The following is a 26,211-nucleotide window of genomic DNA, read 5'->3' on the forward strand; positions in this document are numbered from 1 at the left end:
TCTAAATTTTGTGACCATTTTCTTAGACCTATAGAGGAAAGCACTCCTGCATTCTTTAACAACACTGAAGATGTGTTAAGTCTGATAGACACCATCAACCATGAAGGTACTACAGATCTACTAATAACTCTTGATGTGGAAGCTCTATACACCAACTTTAACAGTAGTAGAGGAAGTGTTGAGAACAGGTGTTTGGGACTCTACCACTCCTATTCAGTTCATCATGGATTACTTCGTCATTAAACGAGAATTACTTTCAATTCGAAAATACACTGGACCTCCAAACCCAAGCAACTTGTATGGCAGCACCTTTGCCCTGAGTCTGGCCTGTCTATACATGTGTAACTTTGAGAAGACCTACATACTCACAGGCACAAACCCCTTTAAAAAACGAAATCCAATTGTAGCGCAGATTCATTAGCAATATTTTGATAATCTGGGAAGGTGAAAGAACTAGGGCAACTGAGTTCACCCAAGATTTATAATATTTTTTCTTAAAATTCATGGCATCACTATCAGACAAGGATCTTCCATGCAATGAGTTACTGATATTCATTGAAGAAGGCTGACTGAAGTCAAGAACTAATTACAAGGCTACGGATTGCAACAGTTTACTTCTTTTCAGAAGCCACCATCCGAGGGCACTGAGTACTAATCTGCCTTGTGGTCAACCCTTAGAATCAGGAGGATTTGTATTGATATCTCGGATTATGAGATACAGTCTAAGGACTTGATAGAAAAACTGAGAAATTAAGACTATCCTCAACAGGTGATTGTATGGCCCGTAAGAGGGAAAAAATAACAAGAGAGGGGCTCTATTGGAGCCTAAACTCAAAGATGATCAAACCAAATTGACTTGTGTCATCACATTTACCCTCTTATGTAATGATGTAAAAACAAATATTGATAAACGGTTGAACATACTCACTAGTGGTGGTTTGAGACTACAGAAACCAGTATTTGTATTGAAGCACACAACCAATCTGAGGGAACTTTAGTGCACACAAGACCTAGAAGACCTGCACCAAACAATACGTCGGGGCCTTCCCCCGTAGAGGAACACTGTCCCTGTGGCATTGCAATGTCTGCCAATTTGTCATGGCTGGACTGGCTGTACCAGGCATCAGGTGTTTCCCTAAGAGACTGGAGTGGGCGGTTTTGTTTCAAGGGGGTCCGTTTTGTAGCAGTGCAGCAGTTTTGAAAGCACTGCAGAGTTCCTTGTACATCTACCATTTTTCAGGCAACAATAAAAGTGCCAAGATAACTCTGGTGATTAATGCACCTGCTGAAGAGATTGGAGTTTCGTCTAGTGGCAGTTTTGATTCATCCAAGGTTAACGTAGAGCAATAAAATGCTGCTGTAAAGAACGTGTACTATGCAGATCACAGAACTGTATTATATGTGCAGTGTTCAGTGGGATAATCCTTTTGTCACAAAGGTCCTTCTGTTACTGTGCAGTCCAAAAGTTTCAATCATAATCTAGCACAGTGAGCTAAGAACTTCCATCAAAGAGCTGCATGCAAACTGCATGCTACGGGTTAGAAAGTTATGTTTTTTTCACAGTCTTTGATTGTCCTTATTTTGTTTAAAAGGGTTTCCTTGGGTAGAAATAGATTATTAGTAAAAACCCTAACCACTGTGTTAAATCTTCTGAATCCTGATTTTATGCTTCTCCAGACCAAGCACTCTTGATAATGCCTACCAGTACGGATGACATGCGAATCCTACACCTTGTAGTCCCCTTTGTCATTATGTAACATTTCCATACACTTATTTACACATGTATGATTCATTGTCTCTGTATGTGATGTAAAGTGCTCCAACACCCTTCACTGGTAGGAGAGGCGCTATCAAACAAATGAAATACATTTCCAAGAGAGGCTATGGAGAAATCAAATGCGCTGTTAAAGGGTGATGGCGAGGGAATCATTGAAGAACCCCAATAAAAATTGCTGTATTCTGATGCACTGGACGGTCATCATTAAAAATGCTTTAAAAACGAATACAATTGAATATATAATAAAAATGTGTTGTAGAATGCGCAGGTTTTTTTTGCACTATTAAGTTCCCAAATTTTCTTGGAGGAGAGAACTCACCAAGACACATTGTAGTGATCAGGCTCACTATGCACCCTAAAGGGGCTGGTCTGACAGAACTTGCCAAGGTTGCTTTGGGTTTCCAGTCCAACCCTGCAATATATTAGCTCAACAAAATAAGTAAATCTGGGACTAGAAGGAAAATGAAGCCCAATAAAATTTACTAATTGCAACATGAAGATTTGCATTTACCTAATTAGTAGGGTTGGGAGGTGAACTCTGCTCCGCTCGCGGAGTTTGTGGAGTTTTTACATACTCAGCGCTGCACTTAGAGCACGGAGTTCTGAAAAACTCCACATAGCGGCATTTTTTTCCTCATTCGCGCTCACCAACGTTAAATTGGTGAGCGCGAGCATGGAAAACCTTACTCAGACCACCTCCCAGGGAGATTTCTCAACGCGGACGGTGGAGGATGGTTGCAACCGCTCGCATTGAGAAGCACTCCGTTTGTGTTGAGGAAGGTGACGCTCAAATAAAAAAATCTACTCAAGTGGCAGAAAAGAAGCAGCGCCCTCTTGCGCTGTGCATGGTGGAGTTCACACTGATTTTTCAGCTCGGGACAAACACCCAGTGCTAAACATCAGCACGAATGCATGTGGAACTCTATGTAGTGCGGTGGAGTTTTTTGGTCACTTCGTCCAGACCTACTAATTAGTTGACCGTGCAACCTGAAAAAGACCTATCAAGATATGGATAAATGAACACAAGAACAATGTGAGATGCCACTGGGTCACTCACCACAAAAATGTCTGCGCATTTCCTAGCCTTTCCGCATATCCCTGAACATATGATCTGGGTTGTAATGGAATCGAACGGAAACACAGATGACATTCACAGGAAACTTTCTGAGAGAACTGAGAAGGACATTTCGCTTGAAAACCTATATTAGTGGTTCAAATGACGAGATGCCATGTGGGGGTTAACATGGAGGCTTTATTGGTTATTAACTGAGGTTGGGAGAGTGTTTACCGGACCACAACTTCTTTCAGTCCTCCTTATTGTGTTGAGCCTGCAGTTTTATGGTCATGGTGGAATTGGGCCCTCCAACTTCTTGTGCAGCCTTTTGGTCCAAGAGCTTCAGGTTCCTGTTTGGGTTTCTGACTTAACAGACACTTTACCAAAGAGGAAATTAGCTTTGTGTCTTCAATTGAGTTCGTCTCTCGAACCCCTGCGTCTTGGTTAGATGAAGCCTTTAAATCCTTGGAGGTCTGGAACTGCAGCGCTGGGCCCTACGTGTGTTTCTGCAGCTGCAGCCTCGTTCATTTTAGTGCGAGGAGGTGCATTCTGTAATTATCCTCACAGGAATTGACCCTGAGGGACGGACACCAGGTTCCGGAGTGGGAGGGCCTTGCGCCAGGTCTGACATTCCGCGTGCACTGTCTCTTTAAGGCGGGCCGCATTCCTGAGGGAGGGGCTCGAGTGACATCAGCTCCAGGCATGAATGAGCAGGGCGAGCCCAGCAAAGTTCAGGAACTTGGTACGGGAGCAGTCCTAGCAGACGGAGCCCGGGGCTGGAACGGAGGGAGCTGGAGGGACCGGGCATCTGCAGTCGACGGGGGCTCAAAGAGGGGCTGGAGACGGGAGCGCGGGGAAGTTGCACCTGGAGTTCGGTCGACAGTGACTGGAGCGCCTTTGAAACGTGGGGCAGGAGGAGCGGCAGGCACTTGCAGCCGGACAGGAGTCCCTGGAGCCGGAAGGGTTGAGAGCGGTGGTGGAACATCAAAGAGCACGACCTGGGACCCTGGAACCCAGGGGAGGCAGGATGGGGGACCACGGGGTCTTCGCACTCCTGCTCTTTGCCTTTCTCCTCGCCGGCTCGGCACGAGGTTCGCCGCAGAGCACTGAAGGTGAGGACAGCGCCGAGGTGGTGGTGCTTCGCGGCACTCTCAGGTTCGGTGCCCCGCTCCTCGAACACCGCCAGCCATCCCCATAGAGGCCAAGCTTAGGTTGTAACGAGGGAGCGCCTGGGTTTTATTACTTTTTTTGTGCTCATGGCCTCGAGGCTGTATGCAGCCCTCTCCGTGCAGAAACAGGTGCATGCGACTTTGCTGCTGTTCACGTATGATTGTTGCTTTTTTTAACTAGACGAAGATTTGTCTTTGGGTAACTGGTGCCATTCCTTCATTAACACTTATATGAAGTATTAATTGGCCGTCTGAAGTTGCGTACTCGAGCTAACCACGCTGGTTCCACATTTGCTAAATAGTGTCAGCGCGCGGGCGTATCTGTCTTTGTTATGTACAAGTTGTTTCTGCGTATAAGTTAGCTCTGGGTAGCACGTTGACCATGGATGCATATAGCACATTGGCTCGGTGGTTTTTCTACTTTAGCTAAGAGGGCACACTGACAGGGCACATAGTCTGGACTGACACGTTGGCGTCAGTGTCATGGATGAAACGTTGCTTTGGTTGTGGTCAGTTGGCAGACTTGTAGTGCTCGATGTAGCGCTTACTTCATGGTTTCTACACATGCTTCAGACTGTCTCTTTCTGCCTCACTGTAATGTCCATTTGCTGACGCCCCTCTTATCTCTGTAGGAGATCCAAGTGTTTATCATGGGGTTTAATGGCATACACCCCGCAGAGCGTTGTTGGGCCTTCTCTGCCCAGATGAAGAGGCTATAAACAGATATAACAATAATATATTATTCATGATGTGCTTACTTTGACACGGCTGCTTGTTTCCGGGGCCGCTGTACCGGCCTCCCCGCTGAAGAACGCACTATGCCCCATGGCCACCATAAATGCCAGTGGCTCGTAACCTTGTTTGGGAGTGTTTCCTTCCATTTCACTCCAGGGTTGTTGCACTTAGGGCTACGGGTAGGTGTCCCAGTGAGGGCGAGAGATATGGGTCGGTGGAGGGTCGGTTGATTCCGTACAAGTGCACCGAATATTTAAGAGGTTCTTAATCTGCATGGAAGCAGACGCTCTTTTATGTATTGCGCGTGATGGAATATGTATGTGAGGGTTGGGGTAGAGGCCCGGACGTAGTGTGATCTTTAGTCTGTGGGCATGGATAGGTAATACATATATCCTCCCCATCCTAAGTTTGCTGCATCTGTCCACAGCTAAATGCACGGACCTGTTTTTCAAACCTGACACTTGCTTGTAAACTGCAGCTTTCTGTTGCGTCCTTTGTCTGAATGGCGAATAAGTGAACTATTGGGGATCTGCAGGTGGACTTGGGCATTCCGAGCGCTTCCGGTGTTTAGCGGTGTTGGAATGTCGGACTGCTGCCCTTGCGCTTCCTGAGTCAGGCCCATCTGCCGTCATCGGCTCTTATTCACCCGGAAAGCTCGCTTAGAGGGTGCGGACCTGGATCAGGGGGGCAGGTCGGGCTATTGATTCATTCTCTGGTATGGCGAGAGAGAAAGTGCGGGGCTGGAGGTTAAACTGCTGCGTGTGGAAACCACAAGCTCTGATCCCGGCTCCCCCCTCTTGTTGGCTCTTCGGTCCTTGACAAATCGCATTATAGCCCCGTGTCTTACTTCCTTATCTAAAACAAATGGAGAGGTAATGAAACCTCTCACAACTAGGCACACTTGGGAACTTCTCCAGTGCTCACAAAGGCAAGAGGGTGAAAAATGTTCTAAAAGGTTACTAATTCCTAGTATATTTGCACCAATGGCGTAGCCAGTGTCACTAGTACAAGGAAGCAAATGCTTTTAGAATTGTAAAATATACCAACATTTAGGGTTCAGTGAGGTCCTGGGGGCGCTGTGCAACTCCTGCACAAATGGAGGCTCGCCCGCTGGCATCGCGTGTGGAAACCAAATACCGCCCGTCGACCCATTCCTCAGTCCTAGAAAGTAGTGGGCTGGTCAGCCAACGGGATGTGTCAGGCGATTACCCTGATAACATAGTTACTAGCCTTATACAGGTAACGTGTAACATAGCTGAGGAATACATTCAGGTAATACATGGTCTGGTAACATTTACTTTTATTGAGAGAACATGTAAGCATAGGCGGTAATTCCTTTCGATCATCCTGTAGCCCGGTGACATAACTAGCCACCTAGTTCATGTGACCTGCGGCCTGCTACGTTAGCGGACTACGTATATCATGTACCCTCCACTCTGGTAACATAGCAGGCCATCTTCTTCAGACAGCCTGCCCTGACATAGCTGAATACTTTGTGTGGTTTCGTGTTGTAGCTGGAGACCCCAGAAGGTAGCCCGTAGCCTGCTAATACAACTGATGATGTTCGGGTAAACTTTGGCCTTCGAGCATAGTTGAGAGGCTTCTTTCGGATGCCTATAGCATGTAAAAAAAAACAAAAAAAACTCTTGTTCAATCTTTGGATACTTTGAGGTGAACATAGCAACAGCGATTTACCTGTGTATAGACCATTCCGTTGATGTGCTATAGAAGTGTGCAGCAGTGGAAGATCAAAATATGCGGTAGAGTTGACTAAATTATGCAGGAGTAAAACAAATTGCGTTAATTAATGCAGCACATACGTTGGCAATACTATCTTGCCACATTTTGCCGTTTAAACACATTAGTCAAAAATTGTGCCTCCTTAGTAACAATTTTAACACCTGAATACAGCGTTCAGCAGCAGAAAGGTAACTAGTTAACCATTTTAAAGGTTATTTCATCGTGCAGCACCACGTGAGGCATTTGTCATTTTTGATCAATTTAAGTTAGAAACAAACTAGTTTTTATCTTGAGGTTTGCAAATTATGCAATATATGGAGGATTGTGTGGCAGTTGTGGTAGATGCATAACTATGTTGACAAAGCTGTAACCACATTGTTGTATAATCCCAGTGGCAGTGGTTATAAGAAACAAATGTTATTGATCCAGTCTACAATTGATTCCCTTCCTACAAATAGTCTTGATACCCGTCTCAGTGGAATTGGAGCTCAGACAGCACCGCTGCTTAATCCCCATCTCTTTAAACGTGTGAGCCAGCAGGAGCTTTCAGAACACTTCAGAACCTCCTACAGAGAGACAATAGATACCAGGACAAAGCGCCTAAGTTTTTACTGGGGTTAGGGAAGGTGGCGAAGCCGTGCTTCGGAAGGGAGGTTTGCATTTTAAGATTTTGCTTGAACACACGTTTACTCAGATTTCTTAGTAGTGTAAAGTTTTTATTTTCCAAAGAACCGCAAGTGAGGTGGGTATTACCCATATGCATCCAAAGTGAAGAAGCGTGCCCATGTTATGAATACACACATGCTTATGTATAGGTATGGAGTAGTTAATACCAAGGTTTTGTGGTAAGGTGAATTTTGGGTTATTTGCATGATGAACAAAGAATGACATATGCTATAGTTTAAAAGTGTACAGTATTGATCTACGAGGGACGGGTCCATGGCAGAATTCAGGATGACCATGGACTATATAATTGATTCCAGTTTATGCTTTTAGAATGAACAATTCCGTTTAGGATTAGTGAATAAAAAATTAACCTAAAATGGGCATCCTGGAAATCTGGTGTGGATTAAGTGTTCGTGGACCACCATTGGACATCCGTGCTCTTGGTCCTATGTAATTCATAACGCATGGATACATTTTGAAATAAACGGTTAAAAGCATTGTGACTTTTAAATCTTCGTTTTCCTTAAAATGGCCGTCCCAAATTATTGCAAATGCCTTGGTAGAATCAAAGTACTAAAGATGCAAGTCACGATACATGGAGGTGTGGTAAACTTTACACATTGGATTAAATGTTTGTCGTCCGTGACACCACCTGAGAAAGGACTGCGCATTAGGTTGAGATATTACTGATTAATGGACAGCACTTGAACAGTTTAAACCTAGCCAGAGCTGTGAGTCACCTGCTATTTTCCAAGATGAGAGAATGATTCGTTAAAATGAAGGAGAAGGTTAGTCGTCTTTTCGTAGCAGAGACTTCCGTGTGCTTCGGGCAAGCACCCTAGGCATTTTGTTCCTCCCACTATGAGATCAAAGGAGTTAAGTTGCTAACCATCTCAAGTTGGTGCTCATCTAGAGGAAATATGTTGCACAGTATTGGGTCCCAGCAATAAGTGCATCACTCTAAGTATGGGGTATACACAGAGCTGCTGTCATTATTAATTTCATAGAAACGTGGTCACTTTCTAAAACACTGAGGAGGAGGGTGGATGTGTACATTTGTAAATTGCAAGGGACAAAATATCTTCATATAACTCTTCATATTTTAATATAATTCAAATAGGGTTAAAAGAATGCATTCTTACTCTTTATTGCACAAAAATGCATGTTTCCATTCTGGTGTTCTCCAAAACAGCAGTTCATCCAAGAGGGTAAGTGCTGTTTAAAAATACCAAACACTTTTCACCTCTTAGGGTCTGATGTGTTTGACCCTGAAGTGCATCCTTGTGAACGCACGCATAATAACTGCAGTACATGATTTATTCTCACCTGGAGGCATGGGAATAACAATATATTAATAAGTGCTTTTTACCTCCCAGGGTGAAATTTTGTGTAAAATGCAAACAAATCTGAGCTCAGAAGACCAGGAACCCATGTATATTCTTATTTTAATAAAAGCTGTGCCTTTTTTAAACTGTACATTTCAGCTCCGTTTTTTTAAAACTTGACTCCTGGGGTCCAGTGTTGAGTTTATTCTATTTCATCTCCTGGGGGCTGTGGCAGCATGTCTTCCCAACAAAAACTGTTCTTTGGAAGAGTGCTGTTGGCAAATAACATTTTTATTAGTAACTGTGGAATCTGATGGACTCATTTTAAGAAAACTCTTTATTTATTTGTGGCATTGGGTTCCAAACTATGTGTATGCGCGAATATATTAAAGTAGCTAGAATACCCTGCTTAATGTGGCTTTAATTGCATGTTATGCCGCATAGCAGCCTTTTGTGCCTCATAATTCAACCCTGCCACATAATTTGGATCTGATGTACCACATAGTAGTAGTTTGACTGCGAGTACACTAATATATTACATTGTTTTAAAAATAGTTCCCAATGTGCTCCCGAGGGTGTGTGATTCCATGGCTTAACATGAGCCCTTTGGAGGGGTGAATCCGTTCCCTAGCCTTTTTGACAAATATGACCTTCTAGGCAGTTGCATAATAATTAACTCTTTTTAAACATCATGAATCTCTCCTGTCTTTGTTGGCAGCATTTCATAGGTCTAAGCATGGCAAATGTGCTGGAGGGGTCTGGTTGGTGCTGCAGTTTGGAAATGTGCACTTTTAGTTAATAAATAAGAATATTTGGCCGGCCTGCTGCTTACTCCCCCGTTCAGGAGTTCCCCAGTCTGTTGACTCCAGGAGATGTCCGGTGAGGCTCAGTGCATGTTTTTATCTCATAATATCTGCTGGGGGGTTTCGGTATTAGCGCCGGCTGTATGGAGCCCACAACTAAATGCTACTAGTCATATCATCGGAAATACTTCAGAAACATATGGCGCCACTAAACCTGTTATTCTAGGTGGTTTCCTTCCATAAAACCGTCATTTTTGTGATTCATATTTCTTCCGGAGATACTCAGATATTTCAGAGGAATCTTTCCACTCAGAGGACCTGTGTGATCCAGCCACCCCCTGTAGGGGAAAACCAAAAATATGAGACCCTTCGGAGCTACTTGGTTATATGGTACCTACGTAAGGCCTTATACTTTCTCCAGGTAGTCCCCAAAATAACCATAGATATGGATGTGTATACTGCTTTAACGCCTTAGCACGTGCCATATATCATCAAAGGGTAGTTATCTAAATAACCAATCGTTCACTACCCAGAAAGGTGGAAGACACTTGGAATGCCTTCAAACAACCCATATAGTGCCTGGGAGTTCAGCTCTCTTATTCAACTCTACAGGAAGCTGAAGACCTTGCTTTTCAGATAACCAACCTATCCTAGCGAGGGCAAGGCACTCACACCTGCTCGGTGTCAGGATACCCCCGTGGCTGATAGTCTGCCTTACAAATACACATAACAATGCATTCATGTTCTCTGAACCATTTAATGGGCTGTTCAAGGACCCCCTGAGACAGACAGACAGACAGAGAGACAGACAGACAGACACACACACAACCCTGGCAATTGTCTTGGTTGCTGATGTTGGGTCATGCCTGGTGCGCGTAAGTGCTCCCCGCAAGTGGCTATAAGGCTAGAGAGACAGCGTGAAGAGGTTAATCCCCCCCCCCCCCCCCCCCCCCTCCAAACACCCGATGAAATGTGTGGAACCCTGAAGTGCCCCCATATATCAACCCACCTCCTTCAAAGGACTGCCGGGGCGAGTCCTCTGAAAGTCATAAACGGTCCTGTTGAATGATTTTTGAGCCTTCGAGGCTCGGCGCATGAAATTGGGCTCCGCTCCTAGGGGGCTTTCAACTTTACTTTGAAAACCTGGGTGGTCAACTTAGCTGAAACTTCAAAGTCTATGCCTACAACCTCCTGTCTCCCTTCGACGCCCACTCCTAAACTGCTGCCATCTCCGTCGCAGGTGGAACGGCATTTGTGGGAATGTGGATTTCCCGAGCCAGGAAGCACCCTGTCTCGTGTCCTGTGTGGGCGCCCCCGGGGCACTTCCTCTCCCTCCCTCCGCCTTCACAGCTCCTTCCAGGACCCCAGAGGGGCACTGTGCTGACAGAATTTCGGTGCCAGTGTTGGCCTAACTGCAGCGGTGCTGGCCAGAAGTCCAGGCACTTGAAGGGAGTGTGTGCAGCGCGTTCAAACAAGATGTTGTACCCTGCACGACCCTTAGTCTCATCGTCAGTCATACTGTTGAGCTCTTTGAAAAAATATATGTATATATGTGTGCGTATGTATGTGTGTGTGTGTGTGTATGTATATATATATATATATATGGGAACCGCATTTCTTGTCTTTTGTAAGGGCTAAATATAAATTTTGAATGCGCACACTTCATTCTGCATACACTGAGTTTTGCAAGGGACGGACTTTGTTCGTTTTTATTTCAAATACTTAATCTGTTAATGTGAATCACCCGACTTTGCGCAAAGAGTGAGTGCATTTTTGAATAAGGCGAGCACAGGGGCGATGTTTCAAAGATTTTATCGGGGGCACCCCCATCTCACTTCAGCACCCTTTCCATACTGAGAGCCAAGTGAGTTGAGAGCTGGATCTTGAGATCTCCAGATGAGTATAACCGAAGGGTCGATGTCGCCAAAATGGGAACCAGCTATGTACTATTGTTTGTAAATGTTCATGTGAAGCACTTTGGCCAACTCACTATACAAATAAGAGAATATTTTGTTACCCTCTTATTGTATGGTGTCCGGCGCACCGTAGACGACGGCAGAAGGTTCCAGATTGTTTTCGGACCCCCGCCCCCCTTGTGTGCTGGGACTCAGACAGGGAATGTGCCACATGGTTGTCATGCCATGAAATGGCACGAGACAAACAGGTGGTACGCTAGCCTTGTCACTGCTTTATCAGTGGAGTCATCATCCTCTGCAAGCTCGAGTATGGTTTACATAAATGCAAACTGCTGCAGCGCGGTGCAGAGACTTTGGAAGCCGTGCCTGAGGCAATGTGTGCCATGAGGAAACCTGGACATTATTTTCGGCTGCATGTCCTTGCCCCTGCCTTGGCAGTTCTACCTTTTGGACGTTAGCACTTCACCTGCGTGGTGTGGGTATGCTGATGGCTCCACATGCCCGGGCATGTGTCCTGAGCCCCTGACTGCAGAGTCCCAGCTCATACAGCACGTTGTTCAGTGGGGAAGCGGTGCTGTGGCCCTTTGTTGGGTTCAGGAGGGGCGACTTCTCAGCTCCTAGGTGCCAGTATTCACAACTCGCTGTGACGAGTTTGCAAAAGCAGTATCACTATCTGCAAAGGAACTCATTCTCAGTTGATAGCTGAAAATAAATTGAATGATGTTAAACTCGCACCTGTTCTAGCTCCTGTTCGCACCCACACACTGAACTGCTGCTCGCGTTTGGAAACATGATTTCACAGAGACCCGGGTCAAGTGAGGTCTCCAGCCGTTGTACGTCGCTTCCGTTACAGGGCTTAATGTACACACCCACAGGTGGTGCTGATTGGTGCTTGCGCTTTCCGGGCCCTAAGGGCTAGTCTGATTTGCAAGAACGTTGGGTCCTAGTAGGGGTGATGACTTGCATCCTCCGCCAGCGTTTCTTGGTTGGGCAGTTTCTGGCCATTTCTCCGTTTCCCATCTGCATTTCCCCTTCCTCCTGCCCCATTGCTTCCCTCTGCCCGTCCAGTGCCTTTCTTCCCGCGCCCCTTCGTGCTTTTGTTGATATGTGTTGTCATAAGTTAAGGAAGTGCTTAATTTTCATACCTGATTTTTACCCATGTTTGAAAATAAGATAATTATTTTTAGTATTTTGAAGTACACTATTTGTATGCCTTTCAGGAAAACTTGAGGCCTCAGATTGTGTTTCAGACACGGTTAAGAATATGTAGAGCAGTGTTTCCCAGACTGTGGGTTGTAAGCTACTTTCTAGTGGGTCGCGAAAATGCAAGCAATAAAGAACGATTCCTTTAAATTCTGTATTTATCTTGTTACATTTAATGTGCTTTAAAGACTGAGGTCAAATGTCAGGCTATGCCTTATGACAATTGCTGCTTTTGTATCGTGGGAGTATTGGTGTGTACAAACTCCTCTCACTTTGCAGTCAGAGAATGAAAAGTGACATTTGATAAACATGCTGAAGTACAGGAGTATGAAAGGAAAGGCTGTACAAAGCTATTTGTTTCATTGCACACAACAAACTAAATATCTGCTAATGAACTGTAAGCACTTAGCAGTCAGGAAATCAAAAATTAAACCCATTTTTTTGTAATTCTGAAGTGTGATGGAAAACAAAAAATTTAATAGGACTTTACTTATGGTGCATAAATGATAAATATTCACTGAACCCCGATTTCCACACTTTATTATTTGGATGCAGTATAGTTTGATCAATAAAACTGTGTCTGTGCAGACTTAGTGGCCACTTAAATGGAAAATGTGCTTTCTCTAAATGACAGCATACGACCACAACGCATTAGTTACCTTTAAAAAGTCACCCACCGCATGTGTGGTGCAAAAAGTTTTGTCATTCTTAAAAGTGGTGGTTGTACTAAAAGTCTGAAGTTTGGGACCCACTGTAAATTATTCTCTGTGTGTTTGAAAAGATAGGGACTGGTCATCCCTGCAGTGCTGCTTCTCATTCATTCATCTCTTGAAAAGCCAGCTTGCTGCTTGCAGGATTTCTAAAGGTCCTACTCTGTTGGCACATTGTTGAAGTGTCCAGGTTTCATGTGCCGCCGTCATCGAGGTGTACACGCCTTAATTACACAGCTGTTGACACTAGATCCCTTCCAGTAAAATATTGCAATCTGTATTTTAAGGTCCAACAACATATGTTCTCCAGGGCATCCCCAGATATGACTTTCAGAAAGCCTGTCATGGCACGAAGTGATCTCATGAGTGACCTTTTCAGTGAACAGTTTAGTGGGTTTCATGTAAATTATCAGTTTGAGCAAATTGGTTTTCCAAAATGAGCGTGCCCTGAGTTAGGTATTAGAGTGTATTTACAGTTGAGGATGTCATTGCCTTTGTGGGTGACTTGCTTCACCAGGCCCAGGCCGAGGTCAGTACCTCGGTGCCAATTTATACATTTGACACTTTTGCAGACCTAGGAGGCACCAGGGCTTCTTACAAGTATTGCCAATGCCAATAGTACTCACCTTATTGACTTACTGGCTTTGTAAAACCTTTTTTGCAATTCTATAGAGAATAATTGTTAATATTTGGACAACGTGAATCGGTTTCTGCTGCAGGTTTCCGCCGGTAGAAGTGAACTCAGTGCATTTTCAGAGATTCTAGACCAGTGGTTCCCAACCTGTGGTCCAGGGACCCATCGGGATCCGCAACTGCTTAGAAAAATTAAATAATATTAACAGATTAGGTCCCCAGCTTTCAGTAATGACTCATTGGGGGGGGGGGTCCCCAAATTGCAATTATGATTCAGTGGGGGTCCCCTGGTTCCAGTAATGATAAAGTGGGGGTCCACAGAAGTCAAATGGTTGGGAACCATTGTTCTAGACCATTTGGCTTTACCCTGCATTGCTTAGTTCTGCGAGGCTCTTTGTAACAGTTTATTTACAGGTATGTGACTGACAAACGTGCCAATTCATTTATTTCCGGGACAGCAGGCGATGTTGAACTGCGCAACTTCTGCTGCTGGGATGTAGTGCATGTGGTTTGAGGTTCTTTTTCAGGAGGCGGTGGGTGTTATTTCAGCAGAACGGAAGTCACCTGTTATCCCCTCAAGTTGACGACTCCTGTTTAATAGGTCGCATTTTGTCACGGTCTGTAAAGGGCAGCTTTTCTGTTGTCCATTTTAGGAGGATGACACCTTTGGTTTTGAACTGAGGAGGCCACAGGTTGAGGGACTGCGCAGAAGGGACCCGCATGTAAAGTTCCTCGTGAATGGGTCTCAGCCCTCTCCGGGTTGATTCTGCTTCCCCGTCTTACAGCCAGGCAGGCGTTGTTGCTGTCCCACCCTGGGTCTCCCATTGAGGGAGAGTGACATTGGTTTAGTGAATTTGTCGTTTCCCCAAGGGTATGCATCAAAAGTTGTTGATTTTTGAGTTTACATCTTATCATCATTTTCATATTTTGTTTTTACCTTACAGTTGAGCTTCTGAATTTTAAGAAGGCGCACGGAGAACTCGGCTGGCTGACACATCCATACGGCAAAGGAGTAAGTGAAAGCGTGCTTGGTGCTCTTTTATTCATTCATTTATTTATTTATTTTTGGTTGAGGGAAAGGGGCCTGGTACTTTGTGACGGGGACCATGCTCTGTGCCGGTTAATGGCTGGTGCAGCGTGACAGGAGTTTAGGTGTTGTGATCCGGGCTTCAGTACAGTGGAAGGGCCTGGTTTAGAAGTGCCATTTATACGTGAGACCCCATTTTATGTGTTATGTGAGGGCCACATACATTTTGCTGTGTAAGGGCCCAAATGCTGTAAGTTGGTGTGGTGTTGCAAGGGCCCATTCTGTTTGAGTATCCAGGTGCTGAGTTGAGTGGCTGTGCTGTGTGAGAGCCCGGGTGCAGAAATTGAGTAGTGTGCTGTGTGAGGGCTCCGGGCAGTTTTTGTGTGAGGGCCCCGGGCAGGTTTTGTGTGAGGGCCCCGGGCAGGTTTTGTGTGAGGGCCCATTCGCTGAATTGACTAACTGAGTGTCCGTGCTTTGTGAGAGTCCCATGCTGTTTGCTCTGTGAGAGCCCAGGTGCTGTATTGAGTGACTTTGCTGTGAGGGCTGCTCAGTGTGAGCAACTCTTCTGTGTTTGTTGTACGAAGACCCGTTTTATTTGCTGTCTGAGGGCCGGGGTACAGCGTTAAGTGCTTGCAGGGCTTGTTCCCTTGTCATTCCTCACCCACTAGTGTCAGGAGGTTAATTGGTGTTTGTTTTTGACTCCCCCATCCTAACCCCGATGACAGCTTTAATCCGAGGTCTTGGCTAAATCCTGTTAAAACCTGAAGCCTCCTGGGACCTCCTCTCCGTGGCGGACTGAGTGAGCGGCAGGCTCGTTAGCTCACAGTGAGCTTAAGGCCCAGCCTGGCCACGGTTTTGCCAGGCCCTGTTCGCTGTAGACCGGGCCCGGTCGGATGCAGCCCCGGCAGACTATGGTTCCCGTCAGATGCAGGCCCTCTGGGCACCCGATGTAGGCTGCGGTCCAGGCATCGCAGGTTCCGTCCTCGGTGTGAGCGGCAGGCCCTGCTTCCTCGCGGTGATCTTCATGTTTGTTAACTACCTGCCCAGCTTCTGGCCTAGTCCCTGTGGACTGCATGTTGTTTACCGCATGTCCAGATTCCTCCGAAGCGACAATTAGCTGATTTGTGCAGATGAGGTGAAACACCTCTCTCAGAGGGACTTGTCTTGTTTATGCTGTAATCTGGCCGGAGCACAGCGCAAAGGGCTTTTGTCGTGTCTGGCTAAAACCAAGGCCCAGAGGGATCGCTTTTCCTACCAGACCTGGCTTCAGCCTCGCCTCTGACAGATGTGCACCTGCGCTACTTGGCGATGGAAATTGCAGTCGGCCATTCAGCGCTAAGTCACCATGGCATAAAAATAAAAAAAACAAGGAGGGCTCAATCACTGACTCTTTGTAGCATTCCTAGGATTTTATTTATAAGGAGCTCGGACAGATTGGACGTCCTCCACAGGTACACAAATGACACCCAGATGTACTACAAGTAAGTAAAATAGACTGGGTGTGTCACCAACAACCTAAACCTGTTGCGTAATCTACAGTCATAGCTAAAAACACCACCATTGGCTCTTCCATCGAAGTCCCACTCTCCACCCCAGCAAACCATTGCATCATCTGGCGATTGCCATGAGCCACTGGTCACCTTTCTCAGCTCCTTAGGAAACGTTTCATAGCCTGGATGTTCTTTGATTCCCCTTCAACATCTTCCCCTACCTGTTCCTGTTTAGAGGTTCAATCAAACTACTGTAAAGCGTTTTATGGTTGCACAACCACATATCTGAACAGATTGTTCTCATGTTACCAGTTCATAAGATGCCCTGTGCATCCTTGCAGCATAAAAATGTGCCTCCTCCTTTTTGAGATGGGAACTTGATAAATGAATAACCCGGCAGGCTCAGTTCTCTAGCCAGGATCTCTATCCTCGTACACTCTTGCATCGGCGAAGACTGAGAAGTTCCTTACAGTTCTGCCTGGTCTGCCACTTGTAACCACATTCTGAAGAGGTCAAGGCACCTAGTCAGACACAGTGAACTGGTTGTGTCCAGGCTTGATGTGGCTTGAAAGGAATTTTCCTACCAGGTTGCACCTCAGTATCTATTGTAAGGCTGCATTATTATTACATCTGCAAAAGTAGTTGGAAGTACTCTCAAAAAGATATATAGGTGCATTTAAAAAATAGGCAAATTAATCATTAAAAAGTTGAGAATGACAGCTGTATGCCTAGACAAATAAACCTAAGAAGATGCCATCTGCATGCCCAAATGTTCTGTCCGCTATGACTGTATGTGGCAGGGAGTTGGAATGGGGATGGAGGTGTCATTTGATAAACTTGGAGGGTGGGGGGGCTGAAGTTTCATTAGACAGGTTACTGGGGATAAGTGGAAGTCTTGCAGGTCTTCTCTCCTTAGCATTTCAAATTCTCCTGATATTACCTCTTCTCAGCAGTTCTAGCCGTTCCCCTGTTCTCTCCTGGCCGGCCTTGGCATTTCCTGTTTTTCAAGGATTAGGCACAGGATTTTGCGTGCATGTCATTACAGACCTGGACACAGTTGTTGAGTTAGGGTGTGTTGGGTTCACGTTCTGTGCTACTAATCCCTGACGTTAAGTACACATGCTCTTCTTAGTTGCTGCATTGTTGCAGTACTTATTTTTTGGGAAGTCGGCCAGTGTCCCTTTCTTTAACAGCAGGTCTAGGTGTGCTTGTATTGTTTAGAAACTAGTTGTAGTGGGTGTGGTCATCAATACTGATGTTTTATTCTACACTGAAATCCTCTTTCCTAGTGTTCCACTGTACGTTTTGATCTACTGGCTGTCCATATTAAGGGCTGACTGATTGCTGAGAACCAGAATGTTTAGCTTTTACTGCCTTTAAGAGTCCTCCTTACACCTAGTATCTGGGTGTTTGAGTATATTCCCTTTTTTTGTCTGGTTTTGGCATTCAGTGGTGAGTTGATGTCTGCAGTGGGAGTGCAGAAGAAGATGGTTTTGAGTCAGATGGGGAAAAAATGAGAATTTAGTTTTTTCTGTAACTTGCGTTGTGTGATGGATACATAAGAAGGCGTGGATTTTCAAAAAGATGAAAATATAACGTTTTGGTTAAAAGAAAAAGGGCCTATACACGTGTGCCGATTTTTCTGTCCGAGGATTAAAGATGTCCTAGTGTCTACAGTGGGACTTCATCACACTGCCCTTTTCTTCTCTTGATGTGGGGGAGAGGGGAGGGTAAGGTTTTAGAGACACTGGTTCGTGATTTGTGAGACCTACGCTAGCCAGTCTGTATGTTTTTTTTCTTTTTCTCTTTGAACTTTTGTGTCTGCCTCCTATTGTTGGGTGGGGTGTTTAAAGATGACAGTGAGTGAAGTGACAGAGAGATTGTAGAAAAAGTCTACTACGACCAACAAATGTCTATTTTGGAGCAAGTGTGGTTCTTCTAACTCGTTTTCTGCAGTGGCTTGTTTGGTAATGGGCGGGGGGGAGATCAGGTGGTGGTGAATGGTTTCTAACTTACAGGCTCCTCTCACTTTCCATAAGGGGGTGTTGGATTTGGTGAACACATGTTGTAGTTTGTGGTCTTAGGTAATCTTCTGATTGCTACTGTGAGTGTTGGAGTTTCATGGGCTCTGTAGTTACTAGTTGACTAGCTATCATGCCCCCGTATTCTTCCTGATGTTGAGGGTGAGCTTTATGGGAGACGAAGTAGCTTTGGTGAGTAGTCTTTCTGTTTTCTGGTCTTTACACCACTATGTCCTTGCTGTAGTTAGCCTTGTATTTTAGGGGAACTTTACTTAGTTATTTATTCATCCTCGGGCCCAATTATTCTCCTACTGTGATGGGTGTTGTGTTTTCGGGGTAAAGTGAGCTGTGGTGAATTGTTTTTCTCTATGGTAAGGCCGGCTGCATCTCCTTGCTGCCTTGGGTCCTGAGTTGGTCTCTGGATGATTGGTGTGCAGGGTGGTTTCTCCGTCCACAAGCCTCTCCTTGGTGCATTGTGTTGAGAGTCTTAGTGGAGCTCCAAATGTTGGTCTTTCCGGCCTTCTGCCTCCATAATTCATTGTGTGTTGGAGCTGTGAGAGGAAATGTCATTTGTGGTCTCTCCAGACTCGTTCTTCAAATTGATGCAGTGGAATCCAGGCTTAGGTGGTGGGGACTGGTCAACCTCCTTCCTCCACTCATGTCTCTCTCTTTCTGTTGCAGTGGGACCTGCAGCAGAACGTGATGAATGGATCCCTCATCTACACGTACATTGTCTGCAATGTGTTTAATGGGGACCAGGACAACTGGCTGCGCACCAACTGGATCTATCGCAGCGAGGCCAGGCGCATCTTTGTAGAGCTGCAGTTTACCGTCCGCGACTGCAACAGTTTCTCAGAGGGTACTGGCCCTTGCAAGGAGACGTTCAACCTCTACTATGCAGAATCCGATGTGGACTATGGTACCAACTTTCAGAAGCGCCAGTTTACCAAGATCGACACAATTGCACCCGACGAGATGACCACCCAGGTTGACTTTGCATCGCGTAATGTCAAAATCAATGTGGAGGTGCGCCCAGTTGGTCCACTTAGCCGTAAGGGTTTTTATCTAGCCTTCCAGGACATTGGTGCATGCATTGCACTGTTGTCGGTGCGCATATACTACAAGAAGTGCCCAGCCCTAGTGCAGAACCTGGCCTCCTTTCCTGAAACCATTGCTGGAGCTGACTCGCAGCCTCTCACCAAGGTGCATGGGGCCTGCGTAGAGCATGCTGTGGCTGCGGAGGAGCCCATGATGCACTGCAACGGTGACGGAGAGTGGCTGGTGCCCATTGGGCAGTGTCGATGCCGTCCTGGATACGAGCGGGTGCTGGAAGCCTGCCAAGGTAAGACAGCTTGGCTTTTGTGTTGGGTAAGCACAGTGATGAAGAGTCCTACATACTGGTGGGGGTGTGGGGTAGTGCGATGGGAGAAAATGGGAAGGAGGAGGGCAGAGGCAGGTGGGGTGCATAGAAATGGGAGGCCGTGAAAACTTTCTATGAGGTCCATCTGGCTCGTAGCCAGAGAACACGAGCGCCTTCTCTAACTTGGCATCCAGTGTGCTCTTGAGGAAGAATATGTTTCCATTACATTAGTTAGGATTTATTAGTTTATTTGAACATAGAAGTACAGTTTTTCGAGATTTATAAAGTGCGTGAAATATTGTAATTCTATTATTGTTTTAAGGAAGTTTGCATTAATTACAGAAAATTAAATTAAAAGTAAAGGAAAAATAGTCCATCTTTGTCCGTCGCCCTCCAGGTTTGTTTGATTTTAGATTTGGTGCAAAGGCAGCTTAACCACGATGGGTGGAGTGGGGCTTGTATGTCCAATTCTTTTGCACAAACCCATACTAAAAAGTGCTTCTCGCATCGTTGGTCGTCAAGTTTAACAACAAAGGGGGCATTGTAACATAACATGGTTCCCGCCTGTAAATCTGCCCCGTTTACCATAACCAGAAGGGCTCTCTCCGTTTCTGGAAAGCTTTCCGAGTCCATTCACACAGCGTACGTCTGTGTGCGCAGCGGTTTAACTCGTGTCCCCCCGTCTATCGGGGGTGCCTGTGTGATACAGGGCCCGGCTCTGGGGTTACCTGTACCTGTCTTCTGACTCCCCAGGCCTTGATTTGAGATGCAGCTTGATGAGCGCGGCCTGTTAATCAATCGCCGTCCCATTTGGCAGCTCGACCCCTCGGCCTCTGTGTACAGGACGAGACCGCAGTGCATCAGTCTCCCCGCAGGTCATGGCTGGCTGGACACCTTGTTCCCAGCGGGCCCCCGTGCATTAATGGCCTGTTAACCTCCTAAGCCCCGCTGCAGTTGCACCCCATCCGCTCCCCGCCATTATCCATGGCGTGCAGGCCCCGTCGGGCTCCTTCCATCCGCCCTCTTAAGACAGGCAGGACAAGAACACGCTATAAAACCCCCTCAAGGCGCGCTGTGGGGTAGGGGGAGCTCGTTGGTGGGAGACAACAGTTTTGGGTCTTTCAGCTTTTATTGTGGGAACAAACACAGAATGCCTGCTTACAAGAGGAATGACAAAGGAAGGTGAAGCCTGGAATGAAAACGACTGGTTCACTTGTGTCTACAACACCGAATTCAGGGTTAGTTTGTCGCGATATCTCAACTGATTGGGTGTTTTATTTGTATACTTTCATGCATGTGAACATTGTGTGGCCGAAAAGAGGCGGGATTTTCCCTGTTCCAAACCACCATTCGCTTTAAACCCTAATGACATCACGAGAAATGAATGACCTCGCACTAACGTGGCCTTTGAGCACTGTGGCTGGGCATAACCCTACGAAAACATATCTCCACCATCTGACGTATCAATGCAATGGACTGTTGTTACTAAGAAACGGCAGGAGGCGCTGCAAGACGTGCATTTCAAGGCACTACCCTCATAGACGGTTTATTGTTAATTCTCTTCCTGTTCAGGTTGTTGAGGCTTACACTCTCAACTGGTTGAATCCGGAACTCCCTCAGCGTGGCATGATCACACTATATGTTTAACATTCGTTTTACTAAAACGCAGTAGTCGCCCTATACCAATAGGTTTGGCGTCAGGAATAATTTTAATCATCAGATTTTAACCCAAAGCGAGAGAGAGAGAGAGAGAGAGAGAGAGAGAAAGAAGAAGCGAAAGATAGAAAAAGGGGCAGATAGAAAAGGCAGGGATAAAAAAAGAAGCTGTAAAAGGGAGAGGAAGAGACGGGAAGTGTCGTGGTGGAAGAAAACTGCATGAAGTGGAATCAAAACCAGGCTGCTTTGACATGCAGAAACCCAGCATTTGGCAGTCAGTGGTGGACTTCTAAGGAAAGCGCCTGGACATGCTTTATTTATTTAAAAACTCAGCGATAGTTGGAAAGTTCATATTTAATTTCCACTTACATTTATTAATGCAAATAGAATATTCCATCAATAAACTACTGCCGTGGCCTATTTTAACATGCCTACATGTTACTTTGCTCTCAGGTTTTGCTTCAACCCATACTCATATCTTATGATTTTTTTTTTTTTGTTAGTTTTTATTTTAATATTTTATTATATTTTTTGCGGGAGGGGGCATTTGCATGTAGTTAAAACTGCTTCGAGGGAAGGTTGGTGGCTAAGAGGTATGTGTGAGAGGGCCAGAAGGCCCTTTGCCCACTTTAACCTGTTCCTGTCTTACTGATCTTGGGGTGATAGTTTTACTAGCCATACTCTGGAGGCCCAGAGCCTTGCCAGCTTTTCAGAATGTCCATGTAAGATAAATTTACTACCATGGACAAAAATGGAAATAATTGACAGTGGTTATCATGAAAATCTGGGTGGATCCAGCACTTATACAATTATGTTAGATGCCTCTGGTTTGATGCATTTGTTTTTATTGCATTTCTGAAAAAGATGGGGCTTCATCTAACAGCCGTAGAAGGAAACCTTACTTTGGGGCCAGTATGATTTTCTCCATATTTCTTTATGGTAATATAGGTTATTTGCATAGCACAGGGGCTTCCACGCTGTGTCTACTAGTTCCTTATCTATGCCAGATCTTCAGGATGACCATATAATACATTTACATACAACAAATGCGTACAGAATTAATTTCCATATGTTGTGGTCATTTTGAAAATGTGTCATGGATCCAGTGGTGCTCAGCATCCTACATTGGGCAAATAAAATACTCGAAACTTTTCCAGAAACACTTCAGCGTGGAGACGATCTGCCCTGACAAAAGAATGAAAAAGTGTCATTTTTAATATGGGCTTGTAATATGAGTGGGGAACTGCCGTGTTCTGCTGATCTATCCCTGGATATTTGTGTACCAGTGCTTGACTATCCACGTGTATCATCTATCCTTGCAATTCGGATACCTAGAACCTCAAGGAGAAAGAGTTTTTAGAGGGACAGGGAGCCAGAGCACACGGGGCCCTTCGTAGACTGACCAGACGTTCGGGATTTCGCAGGACAGTCCCAGTTTTCAGAGGACAGTCCAGAAGGTGCAAAATTGAAAGTATGTTTTGCGCCTTTTATAGTTTGAAATAACTTTCGGAATTTGTTTTTTTTTCCAAGTGGCACAGGAGGTCAGCAGCGTGCTCCCAGCAGAGGAAACACCAAAGTGGGACGGAGGGCAAGGGTGCTCAGGTGGAGGTCCTGCCACAGCTAATTTTATTTAAAGGTTGTAAATGTGTGCTATGTATGTATGTATGTATGTATTTATTTATATATATAATATATATATATATATACACACACACCTTGCCCATTGTCAGCCTCCAGTCCTACTTCTGTGTTCCAAGTGCAGCCTCTCCGGGGTTTTGCTTCTCAAAATCTGGGCATCTTAGCCTTTTTTGCAAACATTGCAGAGGACGGATTCTTACACACACACACAGACCCCAATCTTTCCTAATGCCACCAGTTTAATTTCTCCAGAAGGGCAAGAGTTTCATAGCAGATGCAGGTTAGAAGAAGTCCTTGCATCCCGATCCACTGCACAGAGTCATCCCTCCTGTAACTAACATTGGTTAGTTTGGAAGGTTGCATGATTTTACAACTCTCCCTCTTAATGGAATATCATTTAAGAATAATAAAAATTATGTGTATATAAACCCCACTTCCCCTCACCCCCATATGGTCCTGTAATGAAACCTGCCAATGGAGAATCTCCGTTGCATGATCCACAACTGCATACTGATGTCTGCACAAAGCACCAAAATGATAAGTAATTGATTGCTGTGCTTTACAAGGACGTAGTATATCACACCTCACTCAGCAGCAGTCGCAACACATTACTTTTTTTTTCAAATACAATTTGAAGGATGTTCTTTTATGAAGTCATTAACGAAACGAGTATCCCTTTCAGGTAAAGCTCTCACTACTTTTGCTGTAATCCAGGACGCCCAGTACCAGGGGTTACACGGTGTGCACACCTGGCTGGGCAGAATTTACATTCCTAATTTAGAATGTGCTCTCTTCGAGAGTAAACCATGCTTTTGGAAACAAAACAACAACTAATGATTCTTGTCTTGAGCAGAGATTTTAACGTGAACTAAAAAAAAAACACAAACAACTTTTTTTTTTTTCCATGGAGTTCTTATGCTGAATTACATAACTATCCATATACAAGTATTGGGTAAAAATGTGTCCTGCTGGTGTGCAATGTATTTACTGATGCCTGCCACATGGGGGATGTATTTATCCGGGATCACTTTTCTGAGTATCTCTCCTGTTGTTCAGTAGTGAATGGGGTTAAAAAAACATCGACCAAGTACAAAGAGCCCCCTGCCTATGGAAGGCTGTTTGGAATGGGGCCAAGTCAATCCCACCTCGCGCACAAGAGTGTAGTGACCACTCCCCCAACACAAACACACACACCAAGATTCAGGCTTATTAAAATTCATGCACGCAAACGAACCTGTGTATTCTGGGTTTTCCTACCAGCCAGTAGGACATCGCCTTCTATTTGCCTCCGGCAGATTTTGCATTTACTTGTTTGAAGGATGTGTTCCTTAGAGACACGTGTGTCCCCTGCCCCTCTTTGGGCGCCCCCCTTGCATCTCCCACCCCCAACTCCCCTGCTACAATAGCTCTCTGTCCCAGCCCGGCAGATGGAGCCTCGGTAGTAACTCCCCGGTGAGCGCAGTGCTGAGGAATGTGCCCTGGTGAAGGGCCTGCAGATAATGAAGAGGGCTGAAGGAGGACTGTGTGTTTGAAGGATGGAGGGGGTACTGGTTAGGGGCGGGAGTGGGAGAGCGAGCTGCAGCCCATATACAGAACAGACACTTTCACCTTGCTGGAACCTACAGCTTTTGAAGTGCACCTTTAGAGTGAGCTCAGAACAGATAAAAAGCTGGTGCCCCATGTGTTATGTCAAATTTACCAACACACAAGGATGATGGGTAGAGTGTTGAAACTTTTCAAACACACACCCCCATTCACAGATCTGGGTTGAATCCATCGTTCTTTTACTAACGTGACCCTGCGCCTCCTGGGAACAATCCAGCCCAGCCCAAACTGCCAGGCCAGGCCTGGACCGAAAACTAGCATCCTCTGACGGTTTCAGGGTATCGTTAGCCAGGCCAGCTTGAATCAGTGGAACAGTGAGAAAGGGACCTACTTCTGGGCATATACTGGCCACTTAAGGCGACCTTAGCAACAAAAGAGGATGATGGAGAGAGTGCTGAAAATTTTCACTCGCCTCCAGTCACAGATCTGGGTTGAATCCATTGTTCTTTTGCTCTCCATGCTACTCCAGATTGAACCCAGCCATATTTTTTTTTTGTGGTGTTGCTGTGTGAACCCCAAGTGGCTAGGGTATGCCCAGACATTGGGTTCCTTACTCGCTGTGCCAGGGGATACCCCGAACCCGTTCCCAGGATGCTTGGTTCCAGTCCAGGGAGGACCTGGCTAGGCATTTCAGGCTGGACTGCTCCCATGATGAGCCGGGCCAAGACTGATTTCCCTATGGATGGGTCCAAAATGGTCTGACATGGCGAGCAAAATAACAATGGCTTAAACCCAGATCTGTGACTGAGGTTGAGTGTTAGAAAAGTTTTAACATTCTGTCGATCATTTAGTTTTGTGGTGGTGATTTGTCAATTTTACACCTGCACTGCACTAGTTAACCATTTCAAAGGCAACACTTAATTTCCTTGAAAAAGCTGTAACAGCCTAGTGCGTTTCGCTCCATAGAAACTGTACAATGCATTTTGTAGTATAATGCGTTGCTTGTGTTTGACAATACAAATGTTGCCAGGACATTCATCAATATTTTTTTATTTTCTCAGAGATCTGACTGAAAAAACGGTCTTAACCTTGGCTTCTTGAAGAAAGGCGGCGGGGTAAGGGACTGTGGGCTGGGCTTGTTCCGTGTAGCAGCTTTTAGCCTTTGGATGTGTCAAAACGGAGAGAATGTAACAAAACAGGAGCCTCATCCAGCCCATGAGCCATTGATGTACCTTTAGACATGACCCTTTACCCTAAGAGGTGGGGCAGGGCTCCGGGCGAAGCCTTCGGTGTCAGCAACGAGCTGGAGCCATATCGAGGTCACTGGCTAGGTGTGGTGGTGTCTCCATGCTTCATTCTGCACCTCTCCTCCCTAAGCCGTCCTAGTCCTTCCACCCTATCTTTCTCTCCTCGCCACTCCTCTTTAAGTACTTTTCTCACCCTAATTAGATCTTTTCCCTCGTCACGCCCCCATCAGTTCTCCATTTCTAACTATTTGACAATCACTCCATCTCGACCGCACACCCTACACATTGTAATCGCTTGTGTCTAGTTCTGTGTGGGCGTCGGGTTGGCACCAGTCACGTGCCCTGCCCTACTCATCCTGCCTTTTCTGGACCTACTTACTCCATTACCCGTTCTCCCCAGCCTTCTGAGTTGCCATTTTCCCCATCTTCTGTACCTACTGCTCTTCCTGCCAGCCTGCCACTCCAAGGTCTGTGGCTGGAACGTCATGACATGCTC

The 26,211-nt window shown here is 45.6% G+C and overlaps 1 protein-coding gene across 2 annotated transcripts in view; it reads left to right on the forward strand.

Moving 5' to 3' along the window:
- The first annotated feature begins 3,566 nt into the window (after positions 1–3,566).
- Positions 3,567–26,211, forward strand: part of EPHA2 (EPH receptor A2) — a 51,643-nt gene continuing 28,998 nt past the window's right edge. The window contains exons 1-3 of one of the 2 annotated variants that reach the window (XM_069240097.1): positions 3,567–3,943; positions 14,676–14,743; positions 18,951–19,611. In XM_069240097.1, the coding sequence (XP_069096198.1) occupies positions 3,859–3,943; positions 14,676–14,743; positions 18,951–19,611 (814 nt within the window). In that variant the 5' untranslated portion in view covers positions 3,567–3,858. The remainder of the gene's footprint in view (positions 3,944–14,675; positions 14,744–18,950; positions 19,612–26,211) is intronic. The other variant, XM_069240098.1, reaches the window with a different exon arrangement.

This window comes from Pleurodeles waltl, chromosome 6 (assembly GCF_031143425.1).
Source record: "Pleurodeles waltl isolate 20211129_DDA chromosome 6, aPleWal1.hap1.20221129, whole genome shotgun sequence".
Lineage (NCBI taxonomy): Eukaryota > Metazoa > Chordata > Amphibia > Caudata > Salamandridae > Pleurodeles > Pleurodeles waltl.